The 20,420-nt window shown below is 45.2% G+C and overlaps 1 protein-coding gene across 2 annotated transcripts in view; it reads left to right on the top strand.

The window, feature by feature from the left end:
- The first annotated feature begins 4,020 nt into the window (after positions 1-4,020).
- The window catches only part of NKAPD1 (NKAP domain containing 1), a 528,467-nt gene continuing 512,067 nt past the window's right edge, over positions 4,021-20,420 (top strand). For both annotated transcript variants that reach the window (XM_044081164.1, XM_044081163.1), the window contains exon 1: positions 4,021-4,110. In XM_044081164.1, the coding sequence (XP_043937099.1) occupies positions 4,042-4,110 (69 nt within the window). In that variant the 5' untranslated portion in view covers positions 4,021-4,041. The remainder of the gene's footprint in view (positions 4,111-20,420) is intronic.

Genomic DNA, 20,420 nt, shown 5'->3' with positions numbered 1-20,420 from the left:
TCAGTGGCCTTGGTGACTGTTTCAAAGAAACCGACCAGGTTTAAGAGGCAGGATCTGCCTTTAACAAAGCCGAAGTGGGTAGGATCCAGTGTCTGTAGGTCCCCAATATCTTTATTTATGAGGTCCATGATGATCCTTTCCATAGCATTGCAGACCAAGCTAGTCAGGCTTATGGGGCGATAGTTTCCAGGATCCGTTGAGGCACCACCTTTGTGGAGAGGGACCACTGTTGCTGTACGCCACTCTTTGGGTGCATATCCTGTAGTAAGGCTGAGATTGAACAGTAGTCTTATGTTTGGGTTTAGCTCTTCTTGGAGTTCATGTAGGACGCAGCCCGGAACACCGTCTGGTCCCATTGATGCTGTGTTTTTTGCTTTGGAGAGGGCGGCTCTTACCTGAGCATCTGAAATATCAGGGGGGCAGCACTCTGCTGGGATAGATATTTGCCCTTTTGGTGGAGAGGGGTGGAGAAGTTTGCACTGAACCTGTCCGCTAGGATGTTGGCAATGTCTGTGGGTTCGATGTATTTTTTGTCATTTTGGAGTAATTCTGAGCATATCTGGGAATTCCCACCCAGGTTCCTAACATAACTAAAGAAAGCCTTGTGATTATCTTTAGTGTCCTCCCCAGTTTTTCTCTCCAAGCTGGCCTTAGGCGATTTTATGAGTGCCCATAGTTTTTTGCTAATACTGATCAGAGTTGCCCTCCCTTTTTGGGATTATGCTCTATCATGTAGTAGCTTCCTCCTTCTATTGTATAGTTTGTTTATGGCTGGGGTCCACCAGACAGGACGTCTGCCTTTGGAGGATTGGGTCTTGGTTTTATTTGGGATTGCATGATCCATGTGTGTATAATGTGTATAGTGTTTGTGTGTATAGTGTGCGTGTGTGTGTATGGTGTGTGTGTGTGTGATGTGTGTATGGTGTGTGTGTGTATAATGGACAGTAGTCTCTCCTTTGATAATCACATCGCCACAGTGGTCAGGAAATCCTTCTACGTGACTCATCTCATCACAAAAGGATTCTCATCCAGAAAAAAAGAGGTCATTTTTCCCCTCTGCTCATCATACCTTAGACCCATTATAGAGTACAATGCCCCTTTTGGTATGTACCTCACAAGACATCTACAACAACTGGAAAGACCACAGAAATACCTCACAAAGAGGATTACTGGCCTCAAACAGATGCCCTATGCAGACCGTCTCGAAAAACTACAGCTTTACTCCATCGCATATCGCCTACTCAGGGGCGATCTCTGCCTAACATACAAAGCTATGTCACACCCAGAGCTGTTGGGCATGCTCCACTTAAAGAAATCCCAATCCCTCCAAGCTACACGCTCTGGGGACTTAAACCTTGTCACCACAATAAACAGAGCATGCTGGAAGGATAGATTCCTGTCCCAGAGACTTCCCATACTCTGGAACAGACTACCTATCTATGTCAAACAGAGCAATTCATTAGCACTCTTCAAGAAAAATCTTGATGATTGGATGGGAAATGGGAAATTCACCCTGGGATCACTTCTGTGGCTCTGCTCGACATGGGCACAGGAAAATCATTTTCTTGGGTGGCGAAAGCCAGGGTACACTTTTTGGCTAGGCTTGTATGGGCCCTAGAGCCGATAGGCTAGTACCTACCTATGAACCTATGTGTGTATATAATGTGTGTATATAATGTGTGTATAGTGTGTGTGTGTGTGTGTGTGTGTGTGTGTGTGTGTGTGTGTATAGTGTGTGTGTATAGTGTGTATAGCGTGTGTGTATAGCGTGTGTGTATAGCGTGTGTGTATAGTGTGTGTGTGTATAGTGTGTGTGCGCGTATATAGTGTGTGTGCGCGTATATAGTGTGCGCATATATAGTGTGTGTGTGTATAGTGTGTGTGTGCGCGTATATAGTGTGTGTATGTGTGTATGTGTGTGCATGTATAGTGTGTGTGTGTGTGTGTGTGTGCAGTGTGTGTGTGTATAGTGTGTGTGCATATTATATAATGTGTGTGTGTGTATAGTGTGCGTATAATGTGTGTGTGTGTGTATATAGTGTGCGTACAGTGTGTGTGTATATATATATATATATAGTGTGTGTGTGTATATAATGTGTGTGTGTATGTACATACATATATACATATATATATATATATATATATATATATATATATATATATATATATATATGTGTGTCTATGTGTGTGTATATATATATATATATATATATATATATATATATATATATATATATATATATATATATATATATATATATTGTTTAGAATTGTTTATATAGTTTCATATCTAATTCTGTATTGTATAATTAATGTGTTTTTGACCTGGGTTGCTGACTGAAAATGAACTGATGACAAGCTCGCTTGTTTGGCAAATGAGTAATGGAGGTAAAAGGAATATAAAAACTAACTTACTGGGTTAACTTTGTGCAAGCTTTTTTGTTGTTTTAGTCTCTCTAGTGTACTTGAAGCTTGTCCGTTGTACGTCTAGTAAAGTGAATCATTACATGACTGTGGTAAGCGTATTACTTTTCAAGACGTATGTTAAAAGCACATAGACATCTCTTATTTTACTTCTGCACATGATTTTACTCTTGTATAAGTAAAATGTGTACAGATCGTAAAGAGTTGTATGTTTCCTTGATTTTACTGTCATTCCCAGTTATTTACTTTTATGGAGTGCATCTCCCCAATGCCATAAGGCATACTGCTAGGGATTTCCTTAATATTATGTGTGTGTGACCTAAAATGTTGGGTAAATGCATCATGTGTTCTTTGTTCTGTTGTTGGACAGGGTCACATTTTATTTTTGTCTTGCTGAGCTGTGTAGTGTATTTATTTATTGCTTACTATCTCACATGAATGCTTTTGTTCTACTTCACAGTTGATAATTGGTACTAAACAAGACAAAAACTTGAATTGCATTTTTGTGTATGCATTTTTGATTCTGCTGCCAGCCAATCATCGGGCCCCTCCTGGCCAGTTTCTTTCTCATCATGGAGGGTGAGGGTCAGTCAGGATGGACCATCATATAGGTAGTCATCGGGGTGTTTTTCTTTTTTTCATGCCCCGTTTTGCGGCCTAGTGACAACCCAAGTGAGACATTCAGTAGAATATCATTGTTGTACTGCCCATTGCTATTTAAAGGACTGTTGGCAGCTGGGCTACCGGTCTCCTTCACCCAGGAGCATTATGTGGTTGCTTCCCCAGTCTTCACCTGTGAAATTAATCAGTGTACGTGTGTCCCTAAGTGCACCCCCCCAGTAACTCTCAACTGTCCATATTTTCACAGAAGGTCCAGATTTTTTTCTTTGCATTTTCGGTCTGTTCCTTATAAACTTTTTGGTTTTCTTGCTAATCATTGAGGGTTGAAGTCAGAATATAATAGGAGACACTTGAGTTTCAGGCTTCGTACCCTTCAGAAAGTTCATATTAATGCAAAACCTGTGATTCTGTCAACTTAAGTTTAGAAGAACAATATTTAAAAACATTTTTTCCTATTTTTGGACGTCTGTCCCCATTATTTGCAACTTTGTCCAGATTTTTTGTGCTAAGAGGTTGAAAGGTATGATCCCCCCCCCCCAGTCTAGGGTGGGAACGCCCATCTTTCTCTGTTTGTGCCATCAAGCTCCAGAGCCATTATTTGAAATCAAGTTACCTGGGCCATACTCGAGGCTTTTTTCCTCTACACCAGTCGCCCAGGCAGGATTTTAGTAATTATTATGGTAAATGTCTCTGGTTTAGAGGATACTGATTGTCCAGTGACCAGCTATTGCAGTGTTTTTTCTAGAGGAAGCAGATGTGCATCATTGAGCTCACTTCTCAACCTTTGCAAGTTGTATGGAGATTAGGATTGACACTGTATACTCCATTTTGAAGCAGATTTTGTTTTAATTTAGTCATAGTAGTATGTGTTTGTATGCCACAGTATTTTACATCACTGGAGCATATGTTTTGTTTTGTTTTTGTTTTCCTGATTAGGCTGTAGCTGCTTATAATATGTTTGTTTTTTACTCTCTACAAAAGATTTTTGGGGGAAAAATGTCCCGAGTTCCTCTGGGGAAAGTTCTTCTCCGAAATGTCATTCGGCACACGGATGCACACAACAAGGTAATTTGCTTGTTAATATAGTTCCTTTAATTACAACAAAATACTCTGAGGTCTAGTAATTTGTTGCAGGTAAGGTTTAGGCCATGCAGGACTATCACCAATATCTGTTAATCTGTAGATTATCTTGTAATCTTCTTCTTCCTTCACGTACATGCCAGAACAGGGAAGCACCAGTCTTAGTAAAAGAAGGCATGAAGACAGAATTTGATGTTGTAGAGCTCTGGATTTGAACTGTGGATATTAAAACTACTTGCTATGTGACCCATTCACAGGCTGCTATCCTTTCTCCGTCAAGGCGTTATGTACTGCTATCTCCTGCTTCTCCTTTTCTTTTCTGCCACAAAGAGAATAGCTGTGTCAGTTGGCTTAGTCAGTGTTGTGAAAGGATTAGACAACATTTGACAGGTTGCACGAGAGGTGCTCTCGAAGATGAATTCAACATCTTTGATTTGTTAGGCTGAAGAAATTGATTTAAAGTTGTCTTGTTGTGTGGTGTTGGTTTTGGCAAACTTAGGCCATTATTTTCAGCCACTGCTTCTCCCAGTAAGTTTAGGTGTAGCAGCTGGATTACAATAGCACGTAAAACCACTGAGTCATCTGCTTGATGTTGAGCATATTAACAGATTTTTATATATCTTTCTTATAGTTTGATGGTCCATATACGCATTCTCATAGAAAAAAGATCATCATGTGTCCCTGAAGTCGCATTGTTTGTAATGTGGACTTCAGGGATTTCAAGTTGCTGTGACTGTGTCCTCTATTTCACCCAGTAAAAACAAAGTGAAGCACAGATCAGGAATGGAGAAGTATCACCATAATTGTTACTCTTTGCCCTTTGAGGCTGAGAGTTGAAGAATATCATGGAGCAAAATCAGGGTGTAAATTTAAAATTACCTACTTTGCTCATCATGGAACTCGTCACATCTGCTGGCAGTTGGTTTCTTTGACAGTGAATCTTTCCATTTCTCCATCTTCAACAGCTGCTAACCCCCATCTTTGCTTTTCCTTCACTTAGAGGCAGACCACTGCATCTGAAGTAGTTACTTCATTTGATCTGCAACCTGTGGGTGTCTGATCCGATCCGGCAGCTTTCCAAGCTCCAAGATCCTAGCTCCTCCCCCTACCCATAATCCCCATACTACAAACCACATTACCTCAGATAGTTTTTTGCTGCGGCTGAAGAAGCTTCCTTGTGAAGAGCTCCTGGCTGGGTGAGATCATTGCTGGTTTTAAACCAACTTTTTTCAATCAAAGTTGTCGTTGTGTGTGTTAGTTCCCTTTTCTGCTTCTTGTGCTAGTTTTTGGTCCCTTTTCTGTTAAATTAATTACTAGCTTATCTTCACTCCCCTCCCCCTCCTAGTGTTTGGGTGTGTGTGTGAATGATGTCTGAAGGGCCTAAGGCCATTTTTTTCTAAATGTACTGAGTGTGGCCACAAGCTTTCTCCAGCTGATGGCCACACTCAGTGCGCTTTGTGCCTGGGGGCAGCCCATTTGTCAGAGGCCTGCCAGATCTGCGCTGCCTTTAAACCCCGGGCACTTCGGGATAGGAAGAACAAGCTGATCCTGGCGGGAAAGCTCCCCCAGGAGTCAGCTTCTTCTTCCTCTCCCGTTCGGGCTCCAGCTGCTTTGGCAGCTTCAGCGCCGTCTATCCCCTTAGCTCTACCCGGGACTCAACCTCCCTCATCGGGTTTGAGCTCTGGGGAAACTAGTGCCTCTTCCCTTAAAGAGAAGAGGCACAAGGATAAAGAAGGACATAAGTCCCACAAAAGGTGGGCCGAATCTCATCCTTCGGCTCCGCCAGCGAAAATGCTTAAGTCTCCCGTCGAGGGTCTCCGGATCCCCCTCCTCTCGGCGCCATTCACCCTGTTTTTCGCCGGAGGAGGAGGATATGTCTCCCTCGAGATTTTCGAGGCGGCCCTCCTGGCCCGCCTCTACTACTTCATCTAGGTCGACCTGAAGCATCTCCGAAGTGGATATGGATCGGATGATGCGTCGGTTCTTATAGACCCAAATGCAGATGGGGATGCTGTTGCCTCCCCCCCCCCCCTGGGGGGGAGTGCAGCCCCCATATTTGCCCCGATCACTCCTTCTCCGACTTGTTTTCGGGTCTCGGAGTCATCGGATCCAGGCCCTTTCGGACCCGGGGAATTGTCGGCGCCGATAGCGGTGGTCTCTTTGACGCCGACTATACCTTCGAGCTTGTCGGACCCGAGCTCTTGGGGCCGAGGGCTGAGCGTCTGATCCGACGGAGTTGCTCTGTCTTCGGCGCTGTTGTTGTCGGAGCATACCTTTGCCTCGGCGCCAACTGCATCGGCTCCGACCCCGATCCCTTCCTCGGATCCGAGGAGATTGCTCTCGGAGGCTGGCGAGAGTGGCTCTTCTTCGGCTTTTGAGGTAGTGGAGAGGGTACTGTCGAGGTCCTCCAGATCCCCGACCCGGGCTTCGGATCCACCCGTACTCCCACTGTATGAGGGTCTGTCTTCCATCATCCGTCCATCTGGACAGCCTGCCCAAGCCCTCCAGCTAGTTCCCGTGGAAGAACAACAACCCGTGGACAAGCCCTCTTCGGATAGTCCCACCGAGGAGGTCCCTCGGAAACATCGGTGCAAAAGGAGGCACCTGGACTCTCCCGAGTCCGTTACCACAGACACAGACTTAGATGATAGGGAGGGTTCCCCAAGGTCACCCCCTGAAGATGTCTCCTTTGGAGACATCATGGAAATGTTGCGTATCAGAGGGGGGTGGTCAGCCCAAAAGCCCTCCCTTGATGAGTCCATGTTCCTGGAAGCCTTTGAGGCAGGCCCATCTACCTCCTGGGTGTCCCCTCCGGCCGACCCCCTGGTGGACTTAATTACCACCAGGGCTTGGAAGGAGCCCGACACCGTGGAGCCAATCCCTAGGCGCCCTGATAAAGTCCTCAGCCCACCCACTGATAGACCGTCTTGGGCCAAAGGAACCCCCGTTGATGCTATGTTGGTGGCGGCGGCCACCAAGAAAGAACTTGCGCAGGAGAGTTCTTCGGTTCACCCGCCGGATAAGGAATCTCGAGCGCTTGACCGGATTGGGAAGCGGATGTTTGCTTCAGCGACCTTTTCCATAAGGGCGCTGAACTATAGGCTACAGCGAGACTTGATTAAAGAATACGCTGTAGCCCCCCCGGAGTCCATGTCGGTCCCAGACAAAAAGGTTTTTGAGACTCGAATGGCCACTCTAAAATCCATCTCCAATACGTCTATGCGGCTTCTCTCCCATGCAGCGGAGGGAGCCGCTAGAGCTAGCGGACCTGGGGTCGTCTTGCGACGTCTCTCCTGGCTCCGTCTGTGCGACTTCATGGACCCCTTCAAGGAGTCCTTCGCGAACGCCCCTTTTGACGGTTCTGCCTTGTTTGGTAAAACTGTTCGCGACACGCTGGTCCAAAGCGAAAAGGATGGGAAGACGCTGTCTGCCATCGGAGTCCGCTTCTCTAATCCCCAAAGATCCTTCTCCAGGAATCAGAGGGCCAAAAGAAGCTGTGGTTCCGTAAGTCTCAGCAATCCCATCCTGCTGCGGACCACTCGTCCTCTAGAGGCAGAGGAGGTCAAGGTGGATGCCAGCCCAGAGGCAGAGGGGGGGCTGCGTAATTTCGGGTCTAGAGAACCTTTCTCGGACAGACCCGCGCAACAGCCCTGAGGGCTTGCCCGACTGTCCCTCTCTGGAGGCAGTCGGGGGGCGATTGTCGGAGCACCTGTCAAACTGGGAGTCCCTTACAACAGATCGATGGGTGCTCCGGATCATATCCAGAGGTTACTCCATTCCATTCATAAACCTTCCCCCCAAACCCAGATGTCTCCCCGATGTCCCACCCGATCAGAGGGAGGCAGCGGCTTTGGAGATTTCAAAGCTGCTAAGAAAAAGAGCCATCCAGCCCGCCCCCCCAGATCAGTCCAGATTGGGTTATTACGCCAGGTTCTTTTTGGTGCCAAAGAAAACGGGGGACCTCAGACCCATCTTAGACATTTCCACCCTGAACCTGTTCATACCCAAGGAAAAGTTCCGGATGGTCACTCTCCAATCAATTCTCCCCCTTCTGCGGGAGAACGACTGGATGTGCTCATTAGACATCAAGGATGCGTATTACCACATATTAATGGACAGACGATCCAGGAGGTTCCTCCGCTTCCGGCTCGGAGCCAGTCATTATCAATTCAGGGTTCTTCCATTCGGCCTCACCTCAGCCCCCAGAGTGTTCACCAAGGTCATGGCAGTGGTTGCAGCCCACCTGAGACTCCAGGGCATTCAGGTCTTCCATTACCTAGACGACTGGCTCCTCACCGCGACCAACCGGCATCAGCTCTGTGTGGCGAGAGATTATGCTCTGTCTCTGGCCCACAACCTAGTAATCTCAGTGAACGAGCAGAAATCCTGCCTGTGCCCCACTCAAGCCCTAGAATTCATAGGGGCCAGGTTAGATACATGAATCTCTAGAGTTGTTCTAACGTCAGTCAGGCTGAACAGCTTGTCGTTTCAGGTGTTAGCCCTTCTTTGGAGCCCTGCTCCTCCAGCGGAGTTAGTCCTGAGGGCACTGGGGTCTATGTCAGCAGCGATCGGTCTCTCTCTTCATGCCCGTCTGCGAATGCGCATATTACAATGGACCCTTCAAGTCCAATGGTCCCTGTCGATCCACCCATTATGCATGCCAATACCCCTGAGCAGGGTGTGCAGGGACTCCCTTCTGTGGTGGTTACAGGCACAGGAACTCAGAGAAGGGAGGCCCTTTGTGATTCCCCCGGTCAAAGCCACGTTGACCACGGATGCTTCTTTCCTCGGGTGGGGGGGCATTGTTCAGGCAGATCCGTTCAAGGCACGTGGACTTCCCTAGAGACCGCATTGCATATCAACGTCCTAGAGATGAGGGCGGTGCTTTTGGCATTGCAAGCTCTCCACGACCTTCTTCCCCTAGGGACTATTGCAATCCAGACGGACAACATGTCAGTAGTCTGGTATATAAACAAACAAGGAGGGACCAGATCTTATCCCCGGTGTCGAGAAGCCATGAGAGTGTGGGAATGGGCGATTTCCACCAACCGCTTTCTGATAGCAACGCACATTCCAGGACGGTCAAACATATTAGCGGACAAGCTAAGTCGAGTGTTCCTCACTCCGTACGAGTGGTCTCTGAATCCGTCTGTTGCGAAGCAGATCTTCCACAAATGGGGTCAGCCCCGCTGCGACCTTTTCGCTTCTCCTTTAAACACAAAATGCAGCGAGTACTTCGCGATAGTTCCCCCCAGAGGGGAGACCCCCAGAGACGCTCTAGTCCATGCTTGGCCTCCCGGACTCCTTTATGCTTATCCCCCCCTCCCACTTATAATGAAATTCATCCAGAAAGCCTGTCGGTTGGTGAGCAGAGTTATCCTCATAGCCCCATTCTGGCCTCGACAAATCTGGTTCCCCTTTCTGCAGTCTCACAGTGTGGCTCCCCCATGGATTCTGGATCCCAGTCCAGACCTAATCTCGCACCCAGCGAGATGCCATACCCCAAACCTGGTCAATCTCAAACTTGCTGCTTGGTTGATATAGTTCCATCAATGGCTAGGACTCCCGGTATCTCATCCCCCGTTAAGGCCATTCTGGTGGCGGTTCATAAACCATCTACCAGAATACTTTACAACAGTAAATGGAAACGTTTTTCCATCTGGGCCAAAGATAAATAATTTGACCCATTTACTGTCCCTATTACGAATATTCTGGACTTCCTTTCCCTGCTTTTTAGACAAGGGAGCAAGTGCCTCCACAGTCAAGGTGCAGTTGGCGGCCATCTCCCATTTTCACGTGGGGGACGGCATAGGCTTCTTAGCATCTACAAAGTTGTGCAAAACCTTCATAAGAGGTGTTTTTCTTTTGAAACCACCTGTCAAGACTGTGGTTCCCCCGTGGGATCTCACTCTGGTCTTACAAGCCTTAACGAGACCACCTTTCGAGCCTGCGGCCTCAGTTCCGTTGAAGTTCTTATCTTGGAAAACGGCTTTCTTAGTGGTTATTACTTCAGCCAAGAGGGTTTCAGAATTACAAGCTCTGTGTATCAAACCTCCGTACCTTATCTTTCACAAAGATAGAGTGTCCCTCAGGACTAATCCGTCTTTCTTGCCGAAGGTGGCTACAGAATCGAACATTAATCAATCATTAAATCTTCCTGTATTTTTCCCAAATTTTCACAACAAAGGCGAATACACGATGCACAAATTGGATGTACACAGACAACTGCGTTTTTACTTGCACAGGACTAGAGTGTTTCGCAAGTCGGACCAGTTGTGTGTTTCTTATGCAAAGTCAGCCATGGGCAAGGCAATTGCTAAAGTGACTGTAACAAATTGGATCTGTCAGTGTATTATGCTGGGATACACTTCATCTGGGAAGCCAGCTCCGGTTGGCGTCCGTGCTCATTCCACAAGATCTGTAGCTACCTCAACAGCCTTTTGGTCTAGGGTTCCAGTAGACGATATTTGTTCAGCAGCTACCTGGTCCTCATCTCATACGTTCATTTCTCATTACAAACTGGATATGATTTCCAGGAGTAGGGCTTCTTTTGGCTCCGCGGTACTTCAGAATATCCTTCCGTAAGGGCCACCCAGGTTCTTGTAGGTTAGCTGGGGACTCTGTCCCACAGGTTGCAAATCAAATGAAGTAACTACTTCAGATAAAGAAGTTATGTACTCACCATAACGTTCCATCTGAGTAGATACTTCATTTGTCTGCAACCGACCCCCCCCCCTGCCATCCCCCGAACCTCAGGAATTTTTCTGATCATTTGGAGTTGGTTTCGGTCTCGAGTTGGTGAGGCAAAAAAAACGATCTGAGGTAATGTGGTTGGTAGTAGGGGATTATGGGTAGGGGGAGGAGCTAGGAGCTCGGATCTTGGAGCTTGGAAAGCTGCCGGATCGGATCCGAGGTCTGATCCGACACCCACAGGTTGCAGACAAATGAAGTATCTACTCAGATGGAACGTTATGGTGAGTACATAACTTCTTTTTCTCTCTTATCGGCTTGTTTTATAACAATCTCATTACTATTTTCTAAACGTTTCAAAGCATCTCTTTCTTGTGCTGTTAAATTATAATACCTATTCTTATCTTTTACATTATAGCATTCTCATATTTCACGTTCACATACCTCACTAAAAGCAGTAGTGAGTACCAGACAAGATAAGAATGGGTATTATAATTTAACAGCACAAGAAAGAGATGCTTTGAAATGTTTAGAAAATAATGAGATTGTTATAAAACAAGCTGATAAGGGAGGAACAGTGGTAATTTTACACAAAGAAAAGTATGATGCATGCATTGTATGAATTCTTAAATGACAATACAATTTTTTGATAGTATTAATAGAATGGCTGTATCAAGAATAATAAGCAATATTCATATGGCGATATATATGAGATGCAGTTAAATAATGACATTGATACTGACTTATTTAATTTTTTTCACGGTTCCTAGCCAAAGGATACCAGTAATGTATGGTCTGCCAAAAATTCATAAAGATTTGATGCATCCCCCAGTGAGACCAGTAGTATCTGGGGAGGATGGATAACGGAACCTATTTCACACTACTTACAGTTTATGTTGAATAAATGCTTAAATAGGATTAAAAGCTATCTTAAAGATACTGAGGATTTTCTGACAATGTTGTATGCATGGTAAACTGACCATACTGATAGTAAATTTCTTTTTGTTACATTAAACATAGTCACTTTTTACAATAATTCCAACCATTGAAGGGGTTGCCACAATACGACAATTCTTAAGTGAGAACACAGATTTATTAAATAGGCACTATGTGTGAGCTATTAGAGTTCGTGCTAGAAAGTAACGTGTTTCTATTTTATGATTGTATCTATCATCAAAAGTGGGGTGTTGCTATGGGAACATCAGTAGCGAACACATGTGTGAATGTTGTAATGTCCAAATGGGAAGATGAATATATTTACAATGGGTTATACAAACGATTTGTTGATGATGTGTTCCTGCTTTGGAATAGTGACGTCATGGAACTAGTAGCGTTTGTAGAATATTTAAATCAGACTAGGTTCTGAAGAAACTACTAAATACTTAATTTAGAGTGGTCTAGTACCCATATTAATACTATGGTATACAAAAAACAGTGCAAGCTAATAGATACATAGGAATAGCATACGTGTGCCACATGTATTTAAAAGTGTGGTGAAAAGTCAGTTTATGAGAACTAGCCGTTTGAATACAGACAGCAAAGAATATTCTAATCCGTTACAAGAAATACATGCAGAGTTTGAGATGCAAGGGTATGATTCAGAGATGTTACAGCAAGTACAAAATGATGTTCAAATGAAAAGAGGACATGCAGCTAGGCCATTTTTCTCAGCTGGTTCTAAGGATGCCACAAATTCTACACAAAAATAGAATGTTTAGTATAAGATACATAACATAAAATAGGAAATCTAAAGCAGTGAGACATGTAATAAAAAAGAATTGGATAATTCTTACAAGTATGCCTGAGCTAAAGAAAATTGCGGGCGAGAGACCTTCATTTGCTTATAAAAACTGTTCAGAATTCTTTTCTCTTGTATTATAAGATCTGAAACGTGAAAGTTTAGAACAAAAGAATAATATAGTAGGCACATATCTATGCCATAATTACACATATTGTAAAGACATCGAAACAGAACACTTTTATCCATCTGAACACCATGAGAACATTTTTATTTAATAAATATGCTACATGTAATACCTATAGTATAGTTTATTTAGCTGCCTGTGTGCATTGATGTCCTTCAAGGATGCATCTGTAGTCATAACATGTGGGTTGTCCTGCCTCAGGCAGCCCTCGGTCGGCCCGATTCCAAAGTCTGGGTCTGGCCTCGGCTGATGTTGCACTTCACCCGACTCAGCTCCTAGGGTATAAAGGCATCAGCCGACGCTGTTTTCCTCAGTCTTTCAAGCAGAAGCTGTTGGTCGGTCAGATCCAGAGATTTCAGCTACGAAGACTTCTAAAGCTAAGTACCCGTTGGGGACTCTTTCTTGCCTCAGCCGATGTCAGAAAAAAGTAAATAATTGTTTAACAAACAAATACCTCATAAGTATCAGCTTGTTTAGCCTGTGCCTCCTTCAACCGACGGACACGAAGAGTTTTTGGTCCCATATAAAATGCCGTCGGAGACTCCGACTACTCATTTAGCTAAAGGTCCGTGGTTTAGTGTCTCGGTTTCAGCTGAAACAGAGTCCTCTGTTCTTCCTCCGGCCACAAGCATACCTCCGACCGAGGCCTCAGGCAGCAGGCACACTAGAATTGTCCGACACCATTCCGTTGGACATTTTCACTCCTGCGGCCTTCTCCAGGGCTAAAGCAGCTAAAATTTCCAAGGCCTTGCCTACAAAAGCTCCGCCTCACAGACCTTCCTCAAGTTCTCAAATTCAGGGGATCCCAACCTCACCCAGACAGGGCCTCACAACCCCCTCCTGAAAAAAGGCCTAGGACTGAACCCCCTGAACCTCTTTCCTCTGACTATTCCTCGGGTGGATCAGATGGATCAGACCATCAGGAAGGCCCTTATTTACCTTATGAGGATTTGGATGCAGAAGACTCCATTCCTTCTGCCTCCCCTCCAGAAGAATTTTCATTTGGGGAAACTCTACATTCTATGAGGGAACATTTCCAATGGCAGGGTCAGGATTTCTTTGATTCTAGGAAAAGGCTAAGGACTTTTTTACACTTACCACAGCATAGGCCTCTAGCCATACCTCCTGTACTATCAGTTGTTGATGATGCATACAATGATGCCTGTTCAGCCCCTGATTCTCTTCCCCCGGCCCCTGCCAAACCTGACAGATATTACAGGGTCCCAGATTCTCATTTCCACTTATACAAGGCCCTGCAGACCCAGAAACCATTTCTCAGGGCCCCAAAGATTGCAGCTGCCTCCCCTTCCCTCTGAAAGAGATTCAAGAGCTTTAGAGAGATGGGGTAAAAAAGTTTATGCATCTGCTACTCTTTCTGCCAGGGCTTTAAACTGTCAATTTCACATGATACAGTACCAGGAATTTTTGTTAGATCAGCTAAATAAAAAGCTCTCCTCTCCTGAACCTTTAGACCGTTGGTACACAATTCTCAGCAGGTCAGTAATCATTTTTTAAAATGTGGCTACGATGCACTGGAGGCTTCATTTAGATCAGCTATGACTGGAGCAGTGATTCGAAGGCATGCCTGGCTAAAAGAGCAATCCTTGCCAGACCATGTTAAATCAAAACTCCTGGATGCCCCTATGGAGAAACAAAGTTTATTTGGCTCCCCTGCACAGGAGGTATTAAAGAAAGTGGAAGAAAAGGCAAAATCTGTGCAAACAGTCAAGGATTTTCTGCAGGTCCAACCTCCGAGGTTCAGCAGAAATTGGCCTTCAAAGAATTGGTCCTTTCCAGATACCACCAGAACACAGAGAGGCAGAAATAGACGCCCAAGAGGCAGAGGTCAATCAAGGGGTGCCTACAGAGGCCGTCAGTGGCAACCTGACAACCACAGGAGTGCCTCCACAGCTGTGACTGCAACCACTTCCACAGGACAGACACAATGACTTGGCTATGATCCCGCCTACCAGGGAACAATTAGAAGCACCCTTGGGCGGAAAGTTAGATTTATTTTCAAAAAACTGGCATTGCATTACAGGAGACAAATGGATTTTGCAAACAATAGACAAAGGCTACAGGTTTCACTTCCACACTTTACCAAAAAAGAGAGGAATGCCCAACCTTCCACCAAGCCAGAAGTCAGAGGCTTTAAAACAGGTCAACAACTTACTAAGGATGAGAGCAATAGAAAAGGTACCATCTATGGAACAAGACGACTATTCCTTGTACCAAGAAAAGAAACTCAATGGAGGCCTATTCTCGACTTGTCCGCACTGAACACATATCTCATTGTACCAAAATTCAAGATGCTGACCCTACAGCAACTTCTTCCCATGTTGGGCAAGGAGTCTTGGCTGGTGACTCTAGATCTCAAGGAGGCATACCTGCACGTCCCTATACGACCAGATTGCAGAAGACACCTCAGATTTCTTGCAGGATCAGAGCATTATCAATTCTCAGCATTGCCCTTACTTCGCCCAGAGTATTCACGAAATGCCTGGCATCAGTAATTGCACATTGCAGGCTTCAGGGAATTCAAATCTACCCATACATGGACGACTGCCTAATACAAGCGGACAACAAGACAAAAATAATAAAGGATTTGGCCTATGTCATACAATTGCTACAAGCTTTGGGATTCACAGTCAACATACAGAAGTCAAGACTAGTGCCATCTCAAAGGATAACTTTTTTGGGTGCAGAACTGGACACAATAACTCAGATGGCTTTTCTCACAGAAGAAAAACAAAAACAACTTCCAGTCTACTTCACGGCATTGACAAGACAAACTCAGCTTACTGCAAGGAAAGTCCTGCAGGCCCTGGGTTACATGGCATCCTGCATAATCTTGATACCACATGCCAGACTGCATATGAGAAAATTACAATGGTACCTAAGAAATGTATGGTCTCAACACAGACACAGTCTAGAAACCATGATACTAATCATTCCATGCCTGAAAAAGGATTTCCTGTAATGGGCTCAGGCCTGCAAGACCAACAGAGGGTTGCCTTTCCACAAACCACAACCAAGGCAGACCATCACCACGGACGCCTCAGACCTAGGCTGGGGCGCACACATGGCAGACAAGTGCATCCAAGGCCTATGGTCCCAAGACCAGCTGAATCTACACATAAATCTAAAGGAGATGCTAGCAGTGAAGCATGCAATAGAGGCATTCAAATCACTCCTTCAGCAAGGACACCTGCTGATAAGGACGGACAATACCACAGTCATGTGGTACATCAACAAACAGGGAGGCACGCACTCCTACCCTTTATGCCGGATGGCAATGGAGCTGTGGAACCTAGGCCTGAATCTCAACATTCAACTGCAGGCCAGATTCGTACCAGGAAAAGAGAACTCACTAGCAGACAAATTAAGCAGAACTACCACGGATGCTCACGAATGGATGCTGCATCCAGATATCTTCAAAACCATAACAAAGAAATGGGGAATGCCAGAAATAGACCTATTCGCCTCCCCACTCAACCACCAACTGAAGAAATTCTGCTCAAGAGAATACCACCCACAAGCCTGGAGGGTGGACTCCCTTTCTTTCAGCTGGAAGGCCCTGACAGTTTATGCCTTCCCACCTCTCCCATTGATGTACAACGTCCTACTGAAGAGCAGAGAGGAACAGCCAAAGGTAATTCTGATAGCTCCAGACTGGCCAAGGCAACATTGGTATCCGCTACTGAGAAGCATGTCTCGACAACCCATGGCCTCTACCTCTATGGCCTTTACTTCTAACACAGAACAACTACAAGACCTTGCATCCAAACTTGAAAACACTGCAGCTAACTGCTTGGAAAATTGCATAAAACAAAACCAGCCTGCTTTATCTCAGAGAGTCAAGGACATTATCCTGGAGGCTCGCAGACCCTCCACAAGGAAAGCATACTCAGCCAAATGGAAGAGATTCCTCATTTGGAGTGCATCAAAGGGAACAGATGTCACGCTTGCAAACCTAGCACACATCCTAGAATACTTAGCAGAACTATTCCATAATGGCTTGTCCTACTCTTCCATTAAGATTCATGCTTCAGCAATTTCAGCAGAGTACAACATGGATCCTCCTATCTTCTCTCAACCTCTCCTCAGACAATTTCTAAGAGGGATCAAAAATGTAAAACCTCCAAGGAAACCACCTCTGCCTGCATGGGATCTCAATTTTGTGCTGGAAAAATTAACACTCCCCCCTTTTGAACCAGCTGCATCAGCAGACTTACAGTTCTTATCTTGGAAAACTGCCTTCCTTCTAGCGATCACTTCAGCAAGAAGGGTTTCAGAGTTACAGGCATTAATGGCAGTACAGCCTTTCCTTATCTTTCACCAGGATAGAGTGTCTCTGAGAACCAATCCTACTTTCATGCCAAAGGGGGTATCCAGGGTCTCCTTGAACCAAGCTATTCATTTACCTACGTTCTTCCCTAACCCACAGAACAGGGGGGAAAAGCTACTACACACCTTAGATGTACATAGACAACTGCGCTACTACCTGGACAGAACTAAGACCAACAGAAAAACTGACCAGCTTCTGGTAGCATATGCAACAGGAGTGCAAGGAAAAGCAATTTCCAAGCAGACAATTTCAAAATGGATAGGAAATTGCATTCGATTCTGTTACTCTTTTCATGGAAAGACAACTCCTGAAAATATCAGGCCTCACTCCACAAGGGCTACAGCCACCACTACAGCTTTTCTAAGAGGAGTGGCTACCAAAGACATTTTAGAAGCTGCTACTTGGAGCTCCGTGCATACATTTGCCAAGCATTACAATCTTCCTTTATACTCCAGATCCCGAGCAGGCTTTGCAACTGCAGTTTTACAAGGGATCTTAACTACACCATCTTTATCTTGGTGCCTCCTCCCCCAGTTTGGCTATGGTATTCTACCCACATGTTATGACTGCAGATGCATCCTTGAAGGACATAGTACAGTTTTGTACCTACCATAAATGTAGATGTCCGATAGGTATGCATCTGCAGTCCCCTCCTCCTTCATGGTATTCCTAGGGTGCTTACCCCTCTTTCAGCTAGCTGGGGGAATCTATTATGGTGTATTTGTTTGTATGTACATATGTGTATATATATATATATATATATATATATATATATATATATATATATATATATATATATATATTTTGTTTGCTACTGTTTGGAATTTACAGCATTTATCAAAATTTAGCCTTCTTAGAGGGCACCTGGCATCTGGGGCAAGAAACACTGAGGAAAATGGCGTCTGCTGATGCCTTTATACCCTAGGAGCTATGACGTCGGGTGAAGTGCGACATCAGCCTAAGCCAGACCCAGACTTTGGAATCGGGCCGACCGAGGGCTGCCTGAGGCAGGACAACCCACATGTTTTGACTGCAGATGCATACCTATCGGACATCTACATTTATGGTAGGTACAAAACTGTACTTTCGGCCTTCTGTATAGGCAAATGTTGCAGAAAGTTAAAATATATGATTATTGAACATAAGTCCGAAATTAGAAGGAATGTACCCATTAATGCACTGGGTAAACATATGAGTGAAAGTGGTCAAGCACATAAGTTTTGTTTTAAAGCTGTAGATGTAAGATTTAGAAATATAAGAGGTGATAATTTAAACAATGACTTTGAAAATTGTGAATATGAATGGATAACATTGCTAGATGCTGACTACAGACCAGGCTTAAATACAGCTGTCAGTATCAAACCTGTACTTAGAAACTCAGGCTTCGTGCCCACGGAGTGGCACACAGCTACAGTTATCCCACTCCACAAGGGGGTATCCACTTTGGATCCTGGGAACTACCGCCCCATCAATCTGACGAGCCTGATCTGCAAGGCCATGGAACGTGTTATCATGGAACTTATAAACAAATACATTGGCAACCTTCAAACACTGGACCCCACCCAGTTTGGGTTCGTGAAGGGCCGATCTTGTCTCCTGAACCTGATTGACTTCTTCAAATCAGTCTCAAGAGCCGTGGACTTGGGTACGGTGGCCCACACAGCCTATCTGGACCTTGCCAAGGCCTTTGACACCATCCCCCACTCTGGAATCGTAGATAAACTTACTAAGCTGGGCATTAATCTTTACGTCACTCGATGGGTTGCCAACTGGCTTAGTGACAGAACCCACAATGTAAAAGTAGCTGACTCCAAATCCAGCTCCAGACAAGTGACAAGTGGAGTACCTCAGGGTTCAGTCCTGGGACCACTCTTGTTTGGCATCTACTTCTCTGAAGTACAGGCCAATACTAAGGGACTCTGGCTAACAAAGTTTGCAGATGACTGCAAACTGGGAGCCATTATTGAACCTCCAAATGATATGGATACTCTACAAAAGGGCCTTATAGAAACAGATGCTTGGTGCCAGAGCCATGGGCTCAAGCTCAATGCCAAGAACTGTATAGTTATCCCCTTTGGGAAAAAACATGTACCCGTGAATTACCACATAGGTGGCAGTACACTAAACACTGAAAGTGTGATAAGAGACTTAGGGACACGGGTGGACAGTTGTCGCACCTTCAATAACCACATCGCCACAACAGTCGGGAAATCCTTCTATGTGGCACACCTCATCACTAAGGGCTTTTCATCCAGAAAAAAGGAGGTCATTTTCACTGTACTCTTCCCTCATTAGACCCATTATAGAATACAACGCCCTATTTGGCATGTACCTAATAAGGCGTTGTATTCTATAATGGGTATGTACCAGGAGACCAGATGGCTTAGTGGTTAAGTTCTTCACCTCCAATGCACAAGGTACAAGGTTCGATCCTGACCTCTGACTAATGCCTGTTTGGAGTTTCCATGTTCTCTCTGCGTCTCCGTGGGGTTTCTCCCATGTTCAAAAAACATGCTGAGTGTTTCCATCTCAAACTCACCAATGAATGGAGCTGTGGGCAGCAGCACAGACTCGACATGGTGCCCAATGGGGGGAAGAGTTTTAAAAAGACCAACCGCTTTGGGCATCTATTGTGGTGCACAGTATCTTCAAGGTAGGAGAACACGGATCACAAACTGCACGCCATGGCAGGGCTAGCCACTTGATGGTGTAAAATATGGCTCTAGGTGATTCGGTCATGTTGACTGTCGCCACAAAATGGGCATGGGTAGTTACCGGTGATAAGTGGTTTGAGGACCTGGCCTACTCTCTGACCCACGCCAGGGACCCATGCTAACGGTGGGAGGGGTATATGTGCCCCTGTTGGCCAGTGTGTGCCCGCCATAAAAGCCCAGCAGCCCTGGGTCAATAGGCTACTGGCTGGCTGGTGTCTAGTTGCCCAGTCTGAGTTAACTGGGATAGCTCTGTTGAGTGAAAGTTAGACATAAAACCAATCAACCTGCCAAACATGAACTGAGAATTGCTACGCTTAATGTAGGTTCACTGACCGGACACAGCTTAGAAGTGGATGACATGATGATACGGAGGAGGCTAGACATCCTATGTATCCAAGAGACGAGATGGAAGGGCAGTGCAACAAAGCCACTTGGCTTGGGATCCAGACTCTACTACTCAGGTGGTGGACAGGCTAGAAATGGTGTAGGAATTGTGGTGAGACAGAGGCTTCAGAAGTCAGTGAGGGATATCATCAGAATTAATGACAGACTCATGGCAATCAGACTCCAGTGTAGTGATAGGACAGTATTCATAATCTCAGCCTATGCCCCACAGCA

The sequence above is a fragment of the Protopterus annectens genome, chromosome 8.part0, assembly GCF_019279795.1.
Source record: "Protopterus annectens isolate FY-2018-M chromosome 8.part0, PAN1.0, whole genome shotgun sequence".
Lineage (NCBI taxonomy): Eukaryota > Metazoa > Chordata > Ceratodontiformes > Protopteridae > Protopterus > Protopterus annectens.
Note: the sequence above shows the minus strand (reverse complement) of the source record. Positions and strands in the feature narration are given on the sequence as shown.